The following is a 22,185-nucleotide window of genomic DNA, read 5'->3' on the forward strand; positions in this document are numbered from 1 at the left end:
GTTTGTAATTTTTCAATTAATCGATTAAAATTAGGGTTTATAGTTTGAACTGTTTGTAATTTTTTGAATTAATCGATTAAAATTAGGGTTTATAGTTTGAACTTTTTGTAATTTTTCAATTAATCGATTAAAATTAGGGTTTATAGTTTGATCTGTTTGTAATTTTTCAATTAATCGATTAAAGTTGTTGAATTTGAGCAATTAGGGTTTCGTAATTTAAGAAATTAGGGTTCGGTAAAATTAGAAATTGCTTAAATTGGTTGAAATCGTGATATTGTTGGCTCAGTTTTATGAATTAGACAGGTTTTACAATCTTCAAACTATTAGCTACGTGCATCAAATTATTGCTATGTGCATCAAAATTTCTAAATTTAGTTTTAGTAATAATTCCTTGATATGATTTTATTGTCAGTTATTTAATTTTAAGTCGTTGTTATTGCAGCAATGACATTCTTAGTTCAATGAGGTCGCGTAGTTCTTCTAATGTCATTACAAATGACATTACAAATGAAGGACAGATGGTTGAAGTTATTGCATCTCAATCCATATCAGAAATATCTGCCCTTAACATTGATGTTCCTGAAATCGTACAAGGTACAATTCTGTTGAACTGTTGAATGATCAGATACTGTTCTATATAACTGTGTTGTTGTATACTTGAGTTATTCAGTAAATCTAAATCCTAACTCTACTTTAATTTCATCACATTTGCAGATGACGTAGTAGACGAGGCAGGGGTAATAGAGAAGGCAGAGGTAATAGAGGATGCAGAGGAGGAGGAGGAGGCGTCCGGTTCAAGCAACATGAATCGGATTTTTGGTTGTCCTACCCATCTCAAGCCTGTTATTGGTATGGTCTTTGATACACTTGAACTCGGTATTGCCTTTTATGAAGCATATGGAAAAGAATGTGGCTTTGTGACTAGAAAAGGCTCACAAAAGAATAAACAGGGTGTCACTACACATAAAACTTGTTTGTGTAATAAGGCTGGAGAATGTGAAGCCAAAGGCAAAAAACACCGTAGGCAAAGGATTAAGGTAGGTTGCCTTGCTAGGATTAACTTTAAACGAATTGCTAACGGTAAATACCAAATTTATGGTTTTGTTGAAGGGCATAATCATATGCGAGCTACACCATTAACAATGGTACATCTGACGCAAACGAGAGAATTGAATATAGTTCATAAAAAAATGATAGTTGACAACTCAAAGGTTAACAAAGGTCCAGTTATGACCTATATAATGTTTAAGGAGTATGTCAGAGGTTATCAGAATGTGGGTGCTTCATTGGAAGACTTTAAAAACTTTTCAAGGGATATCAAAAAGTTCTTGTCAGAAGGGGATGCTCAAATGCTTATTGAGCATTTTATGAAAATAAAAGAATGTGTCCATCCTTTTACTTTGACTTTGAGGTAGATGAGAAAGGTAGATTGTCACATGTTTTCTGGGCTGGCCCTATTAGTATAAAAAATTATTTGCTATTTGGGGACATGACATCCTTTGACACTACCTTTAGGAAAAATAAGTATAAAATGATATTCCCCCCTTTCACAGGGGTGGATCATCATAAGAGATGTGTGACCTTTGGGGCTGGGCCTCTTATTAATGAGAGCAAGGAGTCATTTGCTTGGTTATTTACGAAATTTCTAGAAGCTATGGGGGGTCGTTATCCTGTGTGTATAATAACTGACGAAGATTTGGGGATAGAAGGAGGACTTAAGAAAGTTTTTAAAGATAAAGTGCAACATAGATATTGCATGTGGCACATATTGAAGAAGTTGCCAGAGAAGGTAGGGCCTGTGATATGTAGAGAAACTGAGTTTTTGAAAGAGATAAACTCATGTGTTTGGGGCGAAGATGTGGAGCTCTTTGAATTTGAGGAAAGATGGACAGCCATTGTGGAAGCTCATGGGTTGTCGGATAATGAGTGGCTTCAGGAAAAGTATGGCATTAGACAATTTTGGATTCCAGCTTACTTTCGTGACTTGTTCTTAGGAGGGTTGATGAGAACCACCTCAAAGTCCGAGTCAGAAAATCATTTTTTTGGCAATTTCACTAATCCAAATTTGACCCTTGTTGAATTTTGGATGCGCTTTGAGAGTGCAATGGATACACAACGATGGGCTTAATCAAAACTGATTGCACAATCTAAGTACTCGTTTCCTGACTTAGCTACTCCTCTAGACCTAGAAAAGCATGCAGCAGAAACCTACACTCCGAGAATTTTCGAGGAGTTCAAAGTGGAAATAAAAGCAGCATGCTTTACATGTGCCATTGGGGACAAAGAAAAAGATAAGAATCATGTAATTCTCTACATAGACGTCAAGGATCGTGAGAGAAAGAAAGACTATAAGGTGGGTTATAAAACAGCTGAAATGAAACTAGTATGCAATTGCAAGAAATTTGAACGACATGGAATACTTTGTCGACATATTCTCTGTGTCCTTAAAGATTATGGTTTTGAGAAAATTCCAAGCGAATACCTACTTAATAGGTGGAGTAAACTAGCAACCTGCCAGCCAATCTTCAATTTTGATGGGCAGTTGCTTGCTGATTGCAGATCAGTCGATGCACAAAAGAACAAACTGACTGAATTGTGGTCAGAAATGTTCACTTGTGTATCACTAATTGAACAGAGTCATGTTAATTGTGATGAGTTACTAACCATTTTACGCGGGTTCAAGGAAAGGGTACTTGCAGAAACAACAAGTAGTGTCGCTGATGATGGTGGTTATAGTAGTATTGGAAAGAAAAGGGACAAAAATGCGGAAATTGGAATGCTCTTGGGTACAAGTGTGCCTAGCGAAATTACAATTTTGCCTCCAAGACAATGCAAAAACAAAGGCTCGGGAAAAAGAATGATTTCACAAAGAGAAAGAGCGGGGGAAGTCAATAAGAAACCACTAAGAAGATGCAAGGCTTGTGGGCAGATGGCAAACCACGACGGCAGGAATTGTGACCGACCAAAGGATCACTGACAAATAGTCGAGTATAAGTGATGTCTCTTATTAGCGCAAGTTTTCTATTTTTACCTTTTTTGTTTCCGTCTAATTTTTATCTTTGCTGACATTTGCTTTCTTATGTGTGAGATTGAAGTTTTTTGCGAGGAATTGGACTTGTGCAGCGGAATTTTTGAGCATCATTTGAGAAGTCAACACTTGTTTTTAGGATTATTTTTTTTCATTTACAATTGTTTTGTAATAAATGTAACTGGAGTCTTCTCAATTTTTAAATTGTATATTTGAGAAGATGAAATTGTCATTCGATTTAAGAATACAAAACATATGTTTCCCTGAGCAATTATGGCATGCACATACGAGCTCATTTTATGCACGTACGAGGTCATTTTATGCACATGTGATAATTATTTCTCCAAATTTGGTAATTAAAAAGCTGAAACATGTGATCATTTTATGCCAGCAATAAAATGTGATTAGTTGAATCATCATCGTGTACGACAAGTCGTTTAATATCGTGCACATAAAAGGTTATTCCATGCACATAGAAGGCCATTTTATGCACAGATAACCCAAATGGGATAATCCCCATGAGATGGGTTAATTCTCATTACAACACTTGTTTTTAGGATCATTTCAAGTCTCAAGACTTAAATGTGGGTTTTAATTCTCATTTCAAGTCTCGAAACTTAAATGTGAGTGATTATTGAAGAAGTCGGGCTAATCTTATCAGCACTTTAGGCACGGCCCAGCACGGCACGCTCAAAGTACATAGGAGTTGGTTTAAAGTTGAAGAATTAGTCAGGCACGCTCAAGCACGACAGGAGCATGACACAGGCCATGACCGAGCATAGCCTAGGCGAACTCTAAATAATGCAAGTAATTTTGTTTTGAAAAATTTCATGCATGTAGAAGGCTGTTCCATACACATATAACGCCTTCTCATGCATGTAAATATGCAAGTTACTTGGGGATTTTAAAACAACAACACCCTGACAAATGGGGTAATTCTCATTACAAGTCTCATTAAAAAAGGCCATAATCTAGTGACATAATTGTGCCCCACACGGTTAAAAAGGCTGTTACATACACATATAACGCGCCTCCTCAGGCACGCTCAAGTCTCGTTAAATGGACCCGAAAGTCGACAAATTACATGCACGTAGAAAGGTATTGCATACACATACAACGTCTTCTCATGCACGTAGGCGGGTCTTTCATACACGCAAAAGTTATTTGGAGTACCTACACATATGCAACCAACAAATTTACTCCACCTACAAACTAATGCCTGCCCAAATCAAAGAATCAACAAAAGACAGTGAGAAGGTTCTCTGCCATTCCCGTTTGCTAAGCACGCAAACTCTCACCATATTTATGCAAAAATAACACCTAGTTATAATCCTACAATAAAAAGGTAGGGAAATATTGTTACGTTTAAAGTCAATTGACATCAATATTGAAAGTCTTGCAGTTAAAAGATTGGGAAATAATAGAAACAAAATTAGATAAAGCATTCGGAAGATATTGTTATTACCATTCTCTTGTTTTCCTCCCATCTGATAAGATCTACAATCATACTCTCACCATATTCATCCAAATTCTGCATATATATTTGACAACAATATTGAAAGTGTTGCAATAAAATATGCCGAATAATATTTGACTAATATAACTTGGTTTAGACATCATTACCTCGTAACAAGTCTGATCGGACCATAATGATTGACAACTCAAGTTTTCTAGAAACTTCAAATAGACTCATAAGAATACCTTTTGAAATAAGGAAATTTGTTAAACGCTTTAAAATGGTGTGTATCCCATCGAAAATATTAAAAACGAGTAGAGTATAATTTAAACATGTAAGGTACCCATTCTTTTGTCGAGGCACATCCACACTCACAAACGGAAAATTGTTTATTTGCAATAGCTTTTTGTATCCTGGAAAGTCCCTTGCCATAATCCCCAAAGTAGGAAATAACTACAAAAAACCAAAAAAAGAAAAACACAATAATATAAAAGCGAAGGAAAACCAACACAAAATTGAGGTAACAAACCAATAAGGCATACGGATATAATCATACCGTTTCAACTAAAAATTTACATCTTGTGTCAGGACGCCTAGGCAAGTTTGAGTCAAGTATAAAGTTGGTCTTTTTAACAAAGTCAGACACGCAAGCAAACCAATGTTCACGGTCAACACGGTAAGGGAAGAAAGCCTGCAAAAACGCCCATAGGGAAATGAAAAAGTGAGGGGATAATTACCAGTTTGACGGGATAATATACAAACAGGTTAGACAAGATAATTAATTAAGTTCTTTCCTGTGCAAGTAGTAAATTCCGTCGATATAATAATATAAAAAAGTGACGGGATAATTACCAGTTTAGCTTTGGTTAAACTTTTGGGCAAGTACTGAAGGTTAATGTACTGACTTTGAAAACTGTTTTTAGCGACAACATCCTGAAAGTTGAGAAAATTTGTGAAAAATGTTGGAAATTCCAAGTAGAAACATTAGCGGTTACTAAGGATGAATATGAATACCTTGATTATTGTCGGAAAGTACACAAGATTTGGTCTTTCAAGTGTTAAACGAAGACCAACAAGGTCAATTACCATATCCATGATCCATTTTTCTCCAAACAAAGTCGACATTCCTTCTTGGGTTACTTGCAGCCATGGAGTGTCTACCACAATGTCACTAATAAGGCACATATTGTAATTAGATGCACACAGAACAGCAAAGTGGACAAAAACAACTCAAAAAGATGTTATATGGTCAGTGATAACTTACTCCTTATTTGCCACATTTGTCCTAATAAAATTCATCAAGTGTTCATCTGTATAGGGCAAGTCTCGTGGAACTTTATTCCTGGCGAGAAAAAGGGAAAACACAGAACAATTACATAACCATAGCACACTTTTAATAAACGATGGAGTCATCATATAGTAATGAGAAGCATTGTTGGTAAAAGATTTCGATTCGAATCACATGACCATTCTTGTAAGCCTTTGCTTTAGACGTCACTTGATCTTTCACGTGTTGTCTTGCCAAGTCAAAATTTCATTGCAAACCCTCACAATTTAACGCTTCACATCAGTTCTCTGAACAATGATATAAAGTGAAATCAACCGCAGAACCTACACATCTAATACACATACCTACATATCTAATACACATACAAGGCTGATTCATGAAAGAACAAAACTAATACATGCATGTTGATGGCTTAAGCGTCGGAAATATAGAAACACCAACTAAAAATTTGACTTAAATAATGGAGACTTACGTGCTTGAGCGACTTTAAAGTATCGACACTTATTCCCATTGTACGTCTCCATATGTCGCATCATGTAAATTCCAGTATCACGCTCGACAGAGAAACTTTTATTCGGAACATACTCTTTGGCTACTACAAAATATGTAGCATGCAGCTTTGGAATCATGGAAGAAAGCTTTGCACTTAAATCGCTTTTCTTCATTAGATGTAAGACAATGCCAAGCAAATAAGTTCGTTATATAAGAATTAAATCAGACATTTAACATAATTATTGCCAAAGAGTGTGAACACATACCACATATTGAACACTGACATGAAAATCTACACACCCCGGATCACACGGGTGTATAACTTCATACAAGTTATGATCAATATCAAAACAATGAAGAAGTGGGCTGGGTGCAAAAACAGGGAATAAAACTTGTCAAACAATGGTTAGTTGGATTTTTATATTATTTAATTATGTATTTTGAAAACTTTTAAAATATTGAACAACTTACCAATTTCACATCTCTATAGTTGATATCCAATGAGGCTATCTGTTGTTTCAATTAGGTGACCCGTATTATAGAATAAAAAGATACAAGTTGATAACTTAGACCAACAAAATTTAAATATCAAACTTACATCAGTTGTTTCAGTGAGAAAGAGACGGGAAATTGATCTACGATCTCTTAACCTGTTTCCATTATTCAGATAATCACACCACACATTGATCACGTCGATGTTAACGCTACCACCAAATAGCAAGGTCTTCATATCATATCGTGTAAGAATCTTGCCGCCACGGCTGAACAGAACCTCGCTACAAAAATAAAACCTTAGTGTTATAGAAAGAAAATATAATACATATACCGAATAAGAAAAAAAAAAAAAAGCAAAATTAATAGACTAATACATACCCTTCATCTAAGTCAGCAGCAAATGCATAGTCACCCATCAATTTTTCAAACTGACTCAAGGAATCCATCACGTTCACATTTCGTATGAAAAAAGATGAACGAAAAACGTCAGGTAACTCAACTTTTCTCTTACACTTCCGAGTCTGGGAGGGGACGGTTGGGGACAGTTCTACAAGCGGAGAAGAAGGCATAATTGGAGATTCATTCAATGACAGTTGTGACGAGATAAGTATTGGTGATGCAGGGAATGGATTGGAAGGTGCAGCTAATGTGCTTGCACGGGGAGGGGAATGAATATAAGGTGCAACGGAAGTGCTTCCACGGGGAGGGGATGGGATTGAAGGTGTAGCTGACGTTGTTGCACGGGGAGGGGATGGAATGATAGGTGCAGTTGACGTGCTCGCATGGGGAACATCACACATATCACCAGACCTCTGTGCTTCGCGGAACTCTTGAGATATATATAACGCATCCTCACCGTGAAAGAGACTGAAAGATGGTCCCTCCATGAGTTCCTTGTCCATCTTTTTCTTCGTAACTTGGTGTTCTTTAAATGCCTCACCAACACGGTTATTTGCACTATTCAGAATCCCCTCTAAATCAGCCAAGATGTTGGAATCATTGTAAAACTCATCAGAGTCCATATAATCCACATACTTCTTCCCCTCCTCCACTTTACCCTCATCCTTTCTTTCCTCTTCCTCCATATCATGGTCATCTTTCTCCTTGACCTTCTCAAATTTATCCTCCACTTTACCCTCATCGTTTCTCTCCTCTTCCTCCATTTCATGGTCATATTTCTCCTCATCCTTTCTCTCCTCTTCTTCCATCTCAGATTCTTCTTTACTTTGCTGCGAAAGTGAAACCTTTAAATAACAAATCTGCCAAAGTCGACATTTTGGTAACAGCTTCCATACCAGGAACCACAAACTTTGCTTGCATGATTGCCTTTGAGAATGCACCATAACTGTCTGCAAGAGTAATATCAGTCCCCGCTAAAAACTTGATACAATTTGTTGTTTTCTTATCAACGGGACCTCCTTCTTCAGTATCCTCAACCTTTCCCTTTCCCTTTGTCGTCACTCCAGCACCCTCAACATTTTCCTTTCCCTTTGTCGTCACTGCATCATCAACCCGTTTGTCAGTTTCAGACACGGGTGCTTTATAAACAAATCTGTCTTCTACACGCCCCTCTCCAAAACCATTTGCCTCATGTTTTTCCATCTTCACCCTCTCTCTGATACGTTCGTCAGACCAATTGGCTAACAAAGGGAAAGATCGAACGACCGTTCTTGTCTTGAAAACGACTCTATCCAAGTAGATAAGACAGAAAATGAGAATTGGTCCCTTAAAGGACGTACCAGGGTCTTTAGCTGCTGCCTTTTTCCAGGAAATGACATTTTCAATCATGTTGACTCGTGCAAACTTGCACCAATTAAATTTAGGTACATCAGACAGATCGGACAGGCAGCTTAATATACGAGTGCTGGGATAATCACTAGCTACCCCCATCAACAGAACAGAAGCAATATATACAAGAAAATTCCTCTTAAAATCATCTCCAGCATCCCGCTGCTCAATCATCTTCTCTAGTAAAACCTTCTTGGTAATATGTGTGGTACTAAATTGCTCCTTAAATCTCCGGACAGCCTCTAAATAACCCTCCTCTTTACAGTACCTCCCAACTGGATTGATATCTAATGGACCCATAGGAATTCCCGAGACAAGGTAGACATCCTCATCTGTGATAGTCAAATCCCCATTCATCAACGAACAAGTGAATGGATTGAAAGACTCCACAATCCATCTAGCCAAATGGACATGGATTTCTTCCGACTGAAGTTTTAACAGCTCTCCGAAACCCATGGTCTGAATAGCTTCAATTTGCTTCTCAGACGGGTTCGACTTGATAAAATTAATTATCAAAGAAGGACTCATCCTAGTTACCAGCGTATCATAATCTTTACCACACTTCCTATGTGGGCTACCTTTCCTACTAGCAATGCTGCTAGCATCTTTGTTATCAGTAACAGTGGACACTCTCCTTTTCTTGGTAGATGGTTCTTCAACATCTTTCGGTAAGACATCCTCATCAACTGGTCTTTTAATACGAGGACTAACTCGACGCGGAACAACTGCTTCTGTTTTAGTAGCTTCCTTGTCAGCTGTTTCTGGTTTAGAAGCTTCCTTGTCAACTGTTTCTGTTTTAGTAGCTTCGTTGTCAACTGTTTCTGATAAGGCATCCCCATCATCTGTCAAATGTTAAACAACATCAATTAGGTCATATACAGAAGTTTTTAGTGTAGTAATGTTTCAGCATTTCACCTAAAATGAGAAATTTTAGCATTAATGTATCAACAGAAGTTGCATCAAATAGCATAGCAACAGATGTAAACTTTTAATGCACATATAGTGCTTTGTCATACATTTAGAAGACTATTTAATGCACATAGTATGATTTTTCATTCATGTACAAGGTTGTTTTAATAAAGACACCGTAGAGGGGTCGAGTGAACACTTTTTTGGGGACGGGATAAATGTAGAAGGCCGGGTATCCTAAAACGGGACGGGAAAGGGTTGAGGGTTGGATTAGGCAGACCGCTACCACGGATCCGCCTAATCCAACCCTCAACCTTTTCCCTTCTCACATTATCGGCCGCGAAACCAAAAGACACCCTAGACGGGCCAAGTGAACCCTTTTTTGGGGACGGGATTTAAAGTAGGGGGCGGCTATCCTAAAACGGGACGGGAAAGGGCTGAGGGTTTGATTAGGCGGACCGCTACCGCGGATCCGCCTAATCCAACCCTCAACCCTTTCCCTTCTCACATTATCGGCCGTGAGACCAAAAGACACCCTAGAGGGGCAGAGTGAACCCTTTTTTGGGGACGGGATTTAAAGTAGGGGGCCGACTATCCTAAAACGGGACAGGAAAGGGTTGAGGGTTGGATAAGGCGGACCGCTACCGCGGATCCGCCTAATCCAACCCTCAACCCTTTCCCTTCTCACATTATCGGCCGCGAGACCAAAAGACACCCTAGAGGGGCCGAGTGAACCCTTTTTTGGGGACGGGATTTAAAGTAGGGGGCTGACTATCCTAAAACGGGTCGGGAAAGGGTTGAGGGTTGGATTAGGCGGACCGCTACCGCGGATCCGCCTAATCCAACCCTCAACCCTTTCCCTTCTCACATTATCGGCCGCGAGACCAAAAGACACCCTAGAGAGGCCGAGTGAACCCTTTTTTGGGGACGGGAGTTAAAGTAGAGGGCCGGGTATCATAAAACGGGACGGAAAAGGGTTGAGGGTTGGATTAGGCGGACCGCTACCGCGGATTTGCCTAATCCAACCCTCAACCCTTTCCCTTCTCACATTATCGACCGCGAGACCAGAAGACACCCTAGAGAGGATGAGTGAACCCTTTTTTTTTTGGGACGGGAGTTAAAGTAGAGGGTCGGGTATCCTAAAACGGGACGGGAAAGGGTTGAGGGTTGGATTAGGCGGACCGCTACCGCGGATCCGCCTAATCCAACCCTCAACCCTTTCCCTTATTTTTCAGACATGTGGAAGACTGTTTAATGCACATACTCTGCTTTGTCATGCATGTACACGATTGTGTTAATAAACATATGTTGCCGCGTATCCTAAAACGAGACGAGAAAGGAATTTTGTTTTCATGAATGTGCAAGAGTAAACTGATTTTCTTACTCAAATTGCTTGGGTCAACAGCATCAGTTGTTGCAGCTTTCGATTTTGCTGAAAAATAATCTTTGACTGACCGACCTCGTTGTAGTAGAACTTTTTTCCTTGCTGCAACACTCTTTCGCCCCATATCTATCAATCATTTGAGGGATATTGTAAAGACAGTTGAAAGACAAACTGTTCTACAAATCACATGTTTATAATGAAGGCAGATTGCAGCATTTCACAGTTAATTATGTTGCAAAACAATGGTGAAAAGCATAATACAACTTGATGAATACAGATGAAAACTAAGTAAAATTAGGAAATGAAAATAAGCTGTGAAAGTCAAACCGAAAATATAATATATATATATATATATATATATATATATATATATATATATATATGTCAACCCAACATTCATAACAACTTCTACAATCCAAAATGCCAAAACTAATTACATAATTATTAGTAAAGCCTGATAAAAAGGAACATTTAAACCTTAACGTTCAATACCGTAAGTGGCCTAAGTACAAATACAGTACGTTGGCCAGAAAGTTGTACAAACTTCTGATAGACCTACGTCAAATCAATGACTTCAACATAAGAGAACCTTCGACGAGCTAGTCAGGGTGTTGCTATTGCTTTCGCTTCTTCATGTGACAAAGGTGGCATATCTCGTAACATCTCATCAACTTGCTTAATTTGACTGTCATTAAGTGGATTGAGATGGGTGTTCTGAAAAACATTTCTTCGTTGGTGAACATGCATGACGAATTTGGCTGCCATATTACCCGTCATAAAACACTTGCATCTTTTGGAAATTAGTCTACCACGACTACGCGCTATCCTCACGCCATTAATGTCATTAAATCGCAAAGTTTGCAGGTAAGCTATCAGAACACCAGGTGAATACGGGAAGAAAAGAAAGAGTAAGTCAGAGAGTCAGTTTTCTCTTTGACATAATGTTGGATAAAAAGTTCTTGTTCTACTTCCTCGCGATTGACTACCCAACCTTTGCACCAATTTTCCATTTTTTAATGTTTCTGTATGCAGAATTGAAAAGAAGGAATACTTTTTAATGGAGAAAATATGCAAAAATTTACTTGACTCAGTATAATAGTTACTAACGTTAGTAGCTTTACTCACAGCGCATATTCTACTTAGTGTGCATTGTTTGAGCTTGAGATTGAAACAATTTCAGTAGAAAATCAGCAACAAACATCAACAACATGGGGAATCAGGGTTTGATTATTACGTAATTAGGTTAATTAGCGAAAATGTGAACAACCAGACTACAAATCTAAGAATCTGCCATATAAGGACAATGAATTAGCGTAATTAGCAAAATTTTTGGAAGTTCAGTCCCTAATTTCATGATTTCAACTAATGTACTTAGTTTCTTAACTTCCCCAACCCTCATTTCCAAGTTTCCCCCAATTTAATTCACCAAAACCCTAATTTAACAAACATAATTCATTATTCCGACTGTAACACATTAATGAAGGCGTAAATTCAACAAATATGGTCGACAAATTTAAAAATTACAAAGACAGAAACACTGAAACTCTAATTTCACAAAATCAGTCCCTAATTTCATGATTTCAACTAATGTACCTAATTTGACAAACATAATTCATAATTCCGACTATAAAAAATTAATGAACGGTTAAGTTCAACTAATTTAGTCGACATAAAAATTGCAAAGACAGTAAAAACACGTAAAACCCTAATTTCGCAAAATCGGTCCCTAATTTCATGATTTCAAATAATGTACCTAATTTGACAAACATAATTCATAATTCCGACTATAACAAATTAATGAAAGCTTAAGTTCAACTAATTTAGTCGACATAAAAATTGCAAAGACAGAAACACAGAAACCCTAATTTCGCAAAATCAGTCCCTAATTTCATGATTTCAAATAATGTACCTAATTTGACAAACATAATTCATAATTACGACTATAACAAATTAATGAACGCTTAAGTTCAACTAATTTAGTCGACATAAAAATTGCAAAGACAGAAACACAGAAACCCTAATTTCGCTAAAAATTAATCATGAATATCGGAAGTTTACCTCGTTGAATTACCAGGATCTGTTGCTGGAAAAAGCGTCGAAGATTTTGATCGGCGAGGAAATTGATCGGAATATTTTTGAAAAGGGGAATTTGTACAATGGAAGTGATGAAGGATCTAGAACGATATTTTCGAAGAGAGAGAAAGGGAGATGAGTGAAAAGGGGAATTTGTACAATAGAAATGGGACGGGTTTGGGTAATAGCGTGTGTTACAAAGTTGGGTTCAATTATAAGTGGTTCTCATGGTTCTCATTATCTTGTTGGTTCTCATAGGATCCCAGATCTATAATATATATATATATATATATATATATATATATATATATATATATATATATATACAGAGAAAGGATCATGTAAGTCCACCTTTTTTGGTTGAGTCCATAAGTTCTAATCTAAGCCTTTGGATGGAAAAAAGGAAGGGTTGAGATTAGATCAAAATGAAGGAATGAAGGGTTGAGATTAGATTAAAATATGTGGCTGAGAATGAATTGAATATAAACCCTATTTCCTCTCATTTTTTCTCATTTCACTGCTCTCACAACACACTAACCCTAATTTCTCTCTTCTTCTTCTCTCTCTAAACAAACCCTAAATCAACCACCATCACCACCTCTTCTCCTCTTGTCGCCCCTGCCGCACCACGTACCTCTGCCGCGCCTCCTTTCCTCCACCTCCTTTCCTGTGCCGCACCACGCCGCCACACCTTCCTCCTCTGCCGCCTCTATCCCCTTCTCTTTTCTCATTTTTTTTCTAGATCTAAGAGTTTGGTGTTGTTGGTTGTTGCATTTTGGTGGTGGTGGTGGATGTGGGAAATGTGGTCGGTGGGTCTGCCGCCTCCCTTTCTCTCTTTTTTTTTTTTTTATAAATCGGATATGAGAAAATTAGGAGTTGGGGTTGGTTGTTGCGGTATGTGGGAGATACGGCTGGTGGTGCGCGGTGGTTCTGCCGCCTTCCTCTCCATCTTTCTTTCTTTTTTTTTTTTAAAAAAAAAAAATTCAGATCTGAGAAAATAAGTGGTTAGTATTGGTTGCCGTGTTTTTTTTTACTAGTGGTGGGACCGTGGTGGTGGTGCAGTCGTGGATGGGGGTAGAAGGTGGTTGATAAAAGTAAGTTTTATTAGTATAAAGTTTCAATTCTGGGGACTAAAGTTACAAATTCAAGGACTAGAGTTACACTCGTAGGACAGTAAAATTACATCTCTATTGACTAAACTTTTCACCTCCAGACTAAAGTTACAATCTTGAAAAACAAAAGTTACACCTGAAAGGACTAAAATTACAAAATTAATGTATATTAATTTAAATTTTTACATACAAACTAATATATAACTAAAGTTACGACTCCAACGACTACAGTTACACTTAAAAGGGGTAAAGTTACACTCGTAAAAGTATATAAATTCAAATTTATGCATAGAAACCATCATAGGACTAAAGTTACAATTAAAACGACTAAAGTTACACTTATAAGACAGTGAAGTTACACTCCTAAAATTACATAAATTCAAATTTATTTATTTAAAATTACATTTTTTTACCATAAATTAAAATTTTTGAAAAAAAAAAGCTTGAAAAGGTTGAAGTTACACTATAAAAGTTAAAGTTACATTAAAAAGTCATTAAAAAGTCACTAAATGAATACAGTTACACTCATAATACAGTAGAGTTACACTCAGAAAATGTGTGGCTGAGAATAGGACTTAGGGACTCAACCAAAATGAAGGACTTACCTGAACCTATCTCTATATATAGATATATATATATATACATATATATATATATACATATATATATACATATATACATACATATATATATACATATATGTATATATATGTATATATATATATATATGTGTATATATATATATATATATATATATATATATGTGTATATATATATATATATATATATATATATATATATATATAGAAATAGGATCATGTGCGAACCTAAAGTTCGGTGCGAACTTACGAACTCAATAATAACCTTCAATTAAAAGCAGATCTATGGTCTCCACTCACACCAACTACCACTTCCACGAGTACTCTCACACACTACCCACCCCTACTAAGTTTGCTTTACTAACTTCTACTGCTGGTTAATAAAGTGACGCCGGTGCCGGAGCTCCGACAAGCTATCTGCCCGACACTCCGACAAGCGTGTCGCCGGAGTTCGACCTCTTTTTCTTTCCTGTTTCTATGTTCTCTTAAACCAGAAGACGTCATCGGTGACATCACTGGTTACCACGAACAATGGTGGTGACTTTGCTAAGCTGGTAGTTCATTGAGTTATTTTGGTGGTTTAAATCTCAATTATTCTATATATTCTTTAAATATTTGTTATTGTAATCTTAGATCTATTAAAAACAAAGTATAGTTGTGCAAGATAAGATAAGGAAGAGGAGGTCGGATAAGTGCTGAGGTGTGGCTGTACTGTAGTTGTGGTTGTCGGATAGTCGTGACCGCCGCTGATAACTTGTGGCTTTGTGGCTGTGTATGTAGATGAGAACAATGGTGATGAAGGGGCGATGTTGTATCAGCCACGTTAGTTGCAATGGCATGTCGATTGAGGTGGTGGTGGTGGTGTGGTGAGTTAATTGGTCGGTGCTATCAAAAGTTGCTGCCACTGGGGGTGCAGCAACAGCGGCTGTCACCACCGAGCAACTGCGTCAAAGGTGGCTACAAATATGATATTGGAAACTTTTCGCCAAGCGTGAACGTTTTTCAGCTTCTTGTCAAGCTTGTTTTTCTGAATCTGCAATTTCTCAAGCATTGATGCTTGTTGTCTATAAACAGACTGAAATATATGGAAAAACTCATCAGTGAACGGATCTCCGGCTTCCTTGAAAATCTTAAGCTCTTCCAATGTTTTCAAATACTCCGTCTCCCCTGCACTTTTCTCGCCTTCAAATTGCTGCAACGCGACCATTATAAGTAACTGGCCATCTCGAACCCTTTTGAGACATTTCTCAAGGCAAAGATTTAAATCAAGAGTTTGTAAACTGTTCTCGAAGTATTCTTCAACAAGGTCGAATAAATCAGGGGTTTTCCAAATATCTTGCTTGCATTCCAGGATTACTTTGACAACTTCATGGTTCATGTCTAACAAACAAGTCATTTCCTTCAAGGAATCAAACGAAAGGGAGCGAACCTCAACTCCGACTGCTAACGAGTTTATCACGTGAGACCGGTTATGTACTGCAGATTGTCGATTTCAATGGTGTTGGTGGTGGTGGGCGCCAATAGTGGTAACATTTGTTTATTTTTTAAGATGTTTGTTTACAGCACATGATTGTTCATTGTTGTATTGCTCCGTTTAGATTCGCGTATGACACTTATCTTATAGTGAAAGTGTATTGTTCTTCAGTCTGTTATGGTATTCTTTGTGCATTGTACTTGCTTTCCGTTATCTGTAAGCATTCATTTTTTCGAGTTGTGCTGACATTGTTATCAATCATTTTTATTGCGAATATTAATAGCGAAACCCAAAAATGTGCCGACAAAAGCACATCCGAAATTAACCCGAAACGAAATGTATAATGTGCCTAAGATGGACCGATCTAGACCCGACCCAATTGACCCTTTTATCTTGCTAGATAAACTCCTTTACCTTGTTAGATACACTCCTTTACCTTGTTAGATACACATATTTAACAAGCTAGATACACTCCTTTACCTTGTTAGATACACATCTTTGACAAACTAGATAGACTCATTTACCTTATTAGATACACGTATTTGACAAGCTATATACACTCTTTTACCTTATTAGATACACAACTTTGTCAAGCTAGATACACTCATTTACCTTACTAGATACACTTCTTTACCTTGTTAGATACACTCCTTTATCAAACTAGATACACTTCTTTACTTTGCTAAATACACTCATGTACCTTGCTATATACGCATCTTAGGCAAGCTAGATACACTCATTTACCTTACTAGATACACTTCTTTACCTTGTTAGATACGCATCTTAGGCAAGCTAGATACACTCCTTTATCAAACTAGATACGCTTCTTTACTTTGCTAAATACACTCGTGTACCTTACTAGATACGCATCTTAGGCAAGCTAGATACACTCATTTAAATTAAAGGAGTGTATCTAGCAAGTTAAAGGTATGTATCTAGTAATTTAAAAGAGCGAATCCAGCACCCTAAAGGTATGTATCTAGTAACTTAAAGGAGTGTATCTAGCAAGTTAAAGGTAAGTATCTAGTAATTTAAATTAATGTATCGAGCAAACTAAAGGTATGCATCTAGTAACTTAAAGGAGTATTTAGCAAGTTAAAGATATGTATCTAGTAATTTAAAGAAATGTATCTAACAAGTTAAATATATGTATCCCACAAATGATATGAGGTACAATTTGTCAACGTGGCGTATTGCTAGGTAATTATATACTAAACCATTTTCAGAAGAAAAAACTAATGGAAGATTGTGGTTTAAAGGGAGGGTGGTCATCAACATAAAGAGGGTGTCTTGCTAATGTTGATGTTATGTTGGAAGGATTTTCCAAGGTTTTTAGTGTGGTGAGGGAGATTGTGCCTACCCGCCAAACGTCAAGGTTTTTGTATTTACAAACATGATAATTGTATCCAAATCAAAACACTTTCAATATAGAAAGGATTTTATAGACAAGAAGAGTTGTTCATACTTTCATTCTTTCTCCCTCCCTCTCATCCTTTGTTTTTTCTCCAAACAAAGGATTACAACTATAAATGCATAATTAAACAAGCCTTTTTGGGGAACTTGAAGACATCCCGCCACTTGAACTAGCTTTGCTCTCGCCACTAGTACACAAATGGCTTTTGGCTACGGTTAAAAAAGGCTTTAGGCTACGGTCCCTCGACCGTAGTAAATCGGGGCGTTGCCTTAGATCAAGTACTTACGGCTACGGTTAGAAACCGTAGCCTAAAGTGACTTTTGGCTTCGGTTATATCTGGGAACCGTAGCCTAAAGTGACTTTTGGCTACGGTTATTAAGGTTAAACCGTAGCCATAAGTTGATAAAAGGCTACGGACCTTTTTAACAACCGTTGTCGTTTCTCAATTAAAATTTAAAAAAAAAAAATTATTTCCAATATATTTTTTCTGGTGAATGTAAACTTTTTATAAAGATAATAATTAATTACAATGTTTAACTTACAATTGCCATTACAAATCAACATTAATATTCAAAGTTAAACAAAATAAATAATCATATTCTACTCGGACAGCTGAAGCCCCCGATATTCTCCATGATTCAAGTAGAGCATCATTAGACTTGATTTTATACATCATATGTTTTCGGGCCTGCCAAATTTGATCAAGAAGACTTGATATTATGTCCATATGCAAAGCTTTCTGCTCGCCCATAAACATACTAGTAGTTAAATGCGTAAGGAAATTAAAACAACCAGTTTAAAAAAAGACGTTAAAATAAGGATATAATGCAAAACTGATTGTCTGAATTTCAAAGCTGTAGAAGTGTAAGTTCTGCTAGAACACACATAATCAGAAATGCATCATATTTCCTCTCACCAAACCCCTAATCCATGCAGCTTAATGACCAGGAATCGTTAACTATCAAAGACGAGTATATGTTAATATAAATACATCTCAATTCAGCAGCACATTATGATCTTATCATCTTAAAGCTTATTCAGTAATTAAATCAAGAAGTATAGGTACAAGTTTTGTACTACTAAACTACAAGTAAACATTATGGTTCGCATTTTATGAAGATTTAACGGAAAGAAACATTTAGACGATGAAGGCTTAAGTATACTAGAAAGGCAAGAAGCTTACTGTCGTATTTCTCTTGATTGCTTCTATCAGGCTCGTCAAATTTGAACCATAGTATCTTTCCAAGGCTGTGTCAATGATTGCATCATCCCACACCTAAACATTCACAACATAAGAAAAACAACACGACTATTTAACACGTATTTTAAACACTTTTAACCCTACAGAACACTTGGTTAATCTAGAAACAGAATCTGGTGCATTATACAGCTAATGCTACCTTATGTATGATTAATGTACACTTAGGCTTGAAACCTGGCACCATCGAACATCCCCTATCACACCAGATAAAGAATAAATAAGAGCCCTTCAAGAGCCTAAGAATTATGTCAGTGACTAATGAATGTTTCAGAAAAGGAAAAATTTCATATCAAAATTATATAAAATGCCAAAATTTATGGTAGCGGTAGGTTCATATGCTTGAAAACAATACTTATGGAACCATAAGAAGGCCATGCCATAGATAGAAACAATTCAAATATACGTGCCGCAGTCACTTGCTACAAATGACCTATATCCCAACAAAATTTATAAACCTTATGACAGACTGAATTCGCTCTCAAAGTGCACAGAACTAATATGCATTCAAAATCAACGACTGTGATGTATAAAAAACTGTACAAGCAAGCTATATTTCATCTCTGAGATAAGGCAATACTTGACCAAGCCTAAAGTATGTTAATACTGCAGATACAGAAAGCCATGTTAAGTTCATTAACATGGTGTAGCAAATATTTGAAGGAAATGTAGATTCATGTACACTCTAACATACTCATATATGTCTAATTAATTTGTCATAAATTAAAACGGATCTTATGCAAGCAAACAATATAATAAAATAGAGGAGAAATCATATCCTTACATTGATGATTTCGGTATTATGGGCACAAGAGAGATCTCCTTTCTCTTCTTGTTCTTGAGCTTTTCCAATGGAAGAACAAAGATCTAAGTGTAAGATCTCTCCCTATGTATTATACCCAAGGCTTCCTCTTAATTAAATTAACATTACAAATACTAGTGTGATATTAATTTTGTAGAAAAATTGAACCAAAAATATTTGGTTTTGAGCTCTCAAAACCGGTTGAGAGAGTAGGAGAGGAAGAGTGTTTTTTTTTGTCACACTAAAATAATTTGTGATAAGAATGAATGAAAAATTTTTCCACACACTAATCCATATAGTGCATAATAGAAAAATAAGAAAAGAACCCTTGTTCTTTCCAAGGGAGAACCGGGTAGGGTGAGGGAAAATGGCCTATGCATGGCCTTTGTCCTCTTACACAAAAAGCATTAGGTATGCAAGCCTATATATGAGTAATCATCATTATGTTTCCCATTAATTTAAACAAACACAATATTTGTTCAAATATCCTCCCAATTTCGGCACATATGTTAATATGGAGTCCATATTATTTTTGTCAAATGTCAACATGTCACATGTCATGTGTGACATAAATTTGTTATGTAATTTTTAACATGTTAAAAATCAACGTATTAATAAAAATACGTCACATACAAAAATCGACTTAGTAATTTCATAATTACTTGTGCCAAAATATTTTACCGTTTATAAATCGCATTTATAATAATTCATTCAAATCCAATTGTTTCTTTAAACAATAATTTCATCCGAGTAATAATTTGATTACTCGCATCAGTATCTCATTTAATCACATTTCAATTTGATACGAAAATTTTACTTCCAAAATCGTCCGTCAATTTTTCAAGTAATTTAATTAACTCGTAACATTATACGATTAATTAAATAATCAATTAAGTGTATTGCCCTTTAGGTATGACCTAGGGGGTCAACTGATCACCACCGTCACACGACAGTAATGTCAAACTCTAGTCAGCCAATCATTACCGATATATGTTGACCGAGTTGTGATAACAAAATTACTTCCCAATTGTATTCTTTAAAATGAGATTTAATAATGATATTTAAATCATGTGATCGCACTATTGTTGAGGACACATTTCCCAACAATCTCCCACTTGTCCTCGACAAGTGTGCGTCACCAATTCTCTTGTCCTATTACTATCTCCCACTCAATGCAAGGTGTCTTTCAGGTCGTACTTGCAAGTGATCATATCGAGAGTGGTTTCCTCGATCCGGAGAATAAGCGATTGACCGGATTTATCCACTCGGATACCTTCCGAGCGTGGCCACGCATTTCGATTCATTACTCCTCGAGTGGCCCCGAGATATTGTTTTAACCCTGACAAGGGGATGGACAATTCCTATCGCACTCATTCCCTTCGACTATTGACCATCATAACCCAAAATATGCCCATTTGACCCCATTTACGAAGGTCGTAGTAACACAAATCAAAGTTAATCTGAAACTGAGCCATCTTAGGTGAATAGTCTTTAGTCAAAAGAATCGACTCATTAGAATACTATAGCAGCTCTCGCCACGACCAGGCTATATAAATTTGCCAGAACTCTATAAGCGGTCATAAGGCCCGACAAGGTGTTCCTAACATCTGCCTATGTGATCGACTAGTCATCTCTCATGACTGTATGGCACTTGAACTTGCCATCAATCGCATCACACTCTAGTCACTTCGAGACGTCACCTCATACAAGTGACTATGGGCGAATACAATGTTAATCCGTGTTCACTTTAACGGGGTTCAATTGTCTCCACAACCCGTTTGGATGTAACAAAGTATAATAAAAGAGTTTTAAAGTAAAACTCGAACGACAAATGCGATTATCACATATGAATAGTCAATGCTTGATTACTATTTCATATTCTATAATCTAATCTGATCTTGTACGTAGTTGTCCATTTCAATTCAATTGAAATGACATGACTCATCATGTTTAGCCTTTGAGAAGGCTTTGGTTAGTAGGTTTTATCAACTTCTTGTACCTTACTCAACCTCACTACATACTCGTTTTCCTTTGTAATGTATACATTTGCATTACAAAACTTTCTGAGTACGTGTCGAGATCCAATCAAGACATAGGCTCTCTAGCCTAAGAATAGCTCCCACTTTGTTTTCACGAGTGTGTGGGACTCATCCTACTTGCACATCTCATGATCGCAAGTGTACTCAATTTTCGTTATAAATATCTCTCATTGTTCTTTATTGCCTAGAACGATTCTAGAAAATCTACTTCTTAATTATCATAGCCACAATGGTATCTTAACCATCCTAATGTGTTTTGATTATGGTTTTGTCGGAAACCATGCGCAACCTCAATTGTCAATTGTCACTTGTGTAACACACTTACACAAAATTGCATCATAAACACTTTGCTTTACTTCCTTAATGCTTCTGTATGCACTTAAGGGTAATCTTTATGGCGTACTTGGCAAAGATTACTTAAATTCGATTTTGAAAACAATTCATCATACTCATAGCATATGAAGTGTTATACATCATTTCTTTTCAATTGATTCGGCAGCGGAAGCAAATGAAATCAATCAAATATGTTCAATTTAATTGAACTAGTCATGAATCTTATCAACATAAGACTTCT

General features: G+C 36.8%; 2 protein-coding genes and 1 long non-coding RNA gene across 3 annotated transcripts; 1 reads left to right on the plus strand and 2 right to left on the minus strand.

Moving 5' to 3' along the window:
- The first annotated feature begins 1,531 nt into the window (after positions 1 to 1,531).
- LOC141620001 (protein FAR1-RELATED SEQUENCE 5-like) lies at positions 1,532 to 2,977 on the plus strand. The gene is made up of 2 exons (XM_074436987.1): positions 1,532 to 2,045; positions 2,172 to 2,977. The coding sequence occupies exons 1-2, from the start codon at positions 1,532 to 1,534 to the stop codon at positions 2,975 to 2,977; spliced, it is 1,320 nt and encodes a 439-aa protein (XP_074293088.1).
- A 3,769-nt stretch (positions 2,978 to 6,746) lies between these two features.
- On the minus strand, positions 6,747 to 7,168 carry LOC141621783 (uncharacterized). The gene is made up of 3 exons (XR_012532670.1): positions 7,138 to 7,168; positions 6,863 to 7,040; positions 6,747 to 6,774 (listed from the first exon to the last, which is right to left on the minus strand). It is a non-coding gene; the product is annotated as an uncharacterized LOC141621783 (long non-coding RNA).
- An 8,384-nt stretch (positions 7,169 to 15,552) lies between these two features.
- On the minus strand, positions 15,553 to 16,020 carry LOC141620002 (UPF0496 protein At4g34320-like). The gene has a single exon (XM_074436988.1). It carries the CDS (start codon positions 16,018 to 16,020, stop codon positions 15,553 to 15,555), a length of 468 nt encoding a protein of 155 aa, XP_074293089.1.
- Positions 16,021 to 22,185: the final 6,165 nt, after the last annotated feature.

This window comes from Silene latifolia, chromosome X (assembly GCF_048544455.1).
Source record: "Silene latifolia isolate original U9 population chromosome X, ASM4854445v1, whole genome shotgun sequence".
NCBI lineage: Eukaryota > Viridiplantae > Streptophyta > Magnoliopsida > Caryophyllales > Caryophyllaceae > Silene > Silene latifolia.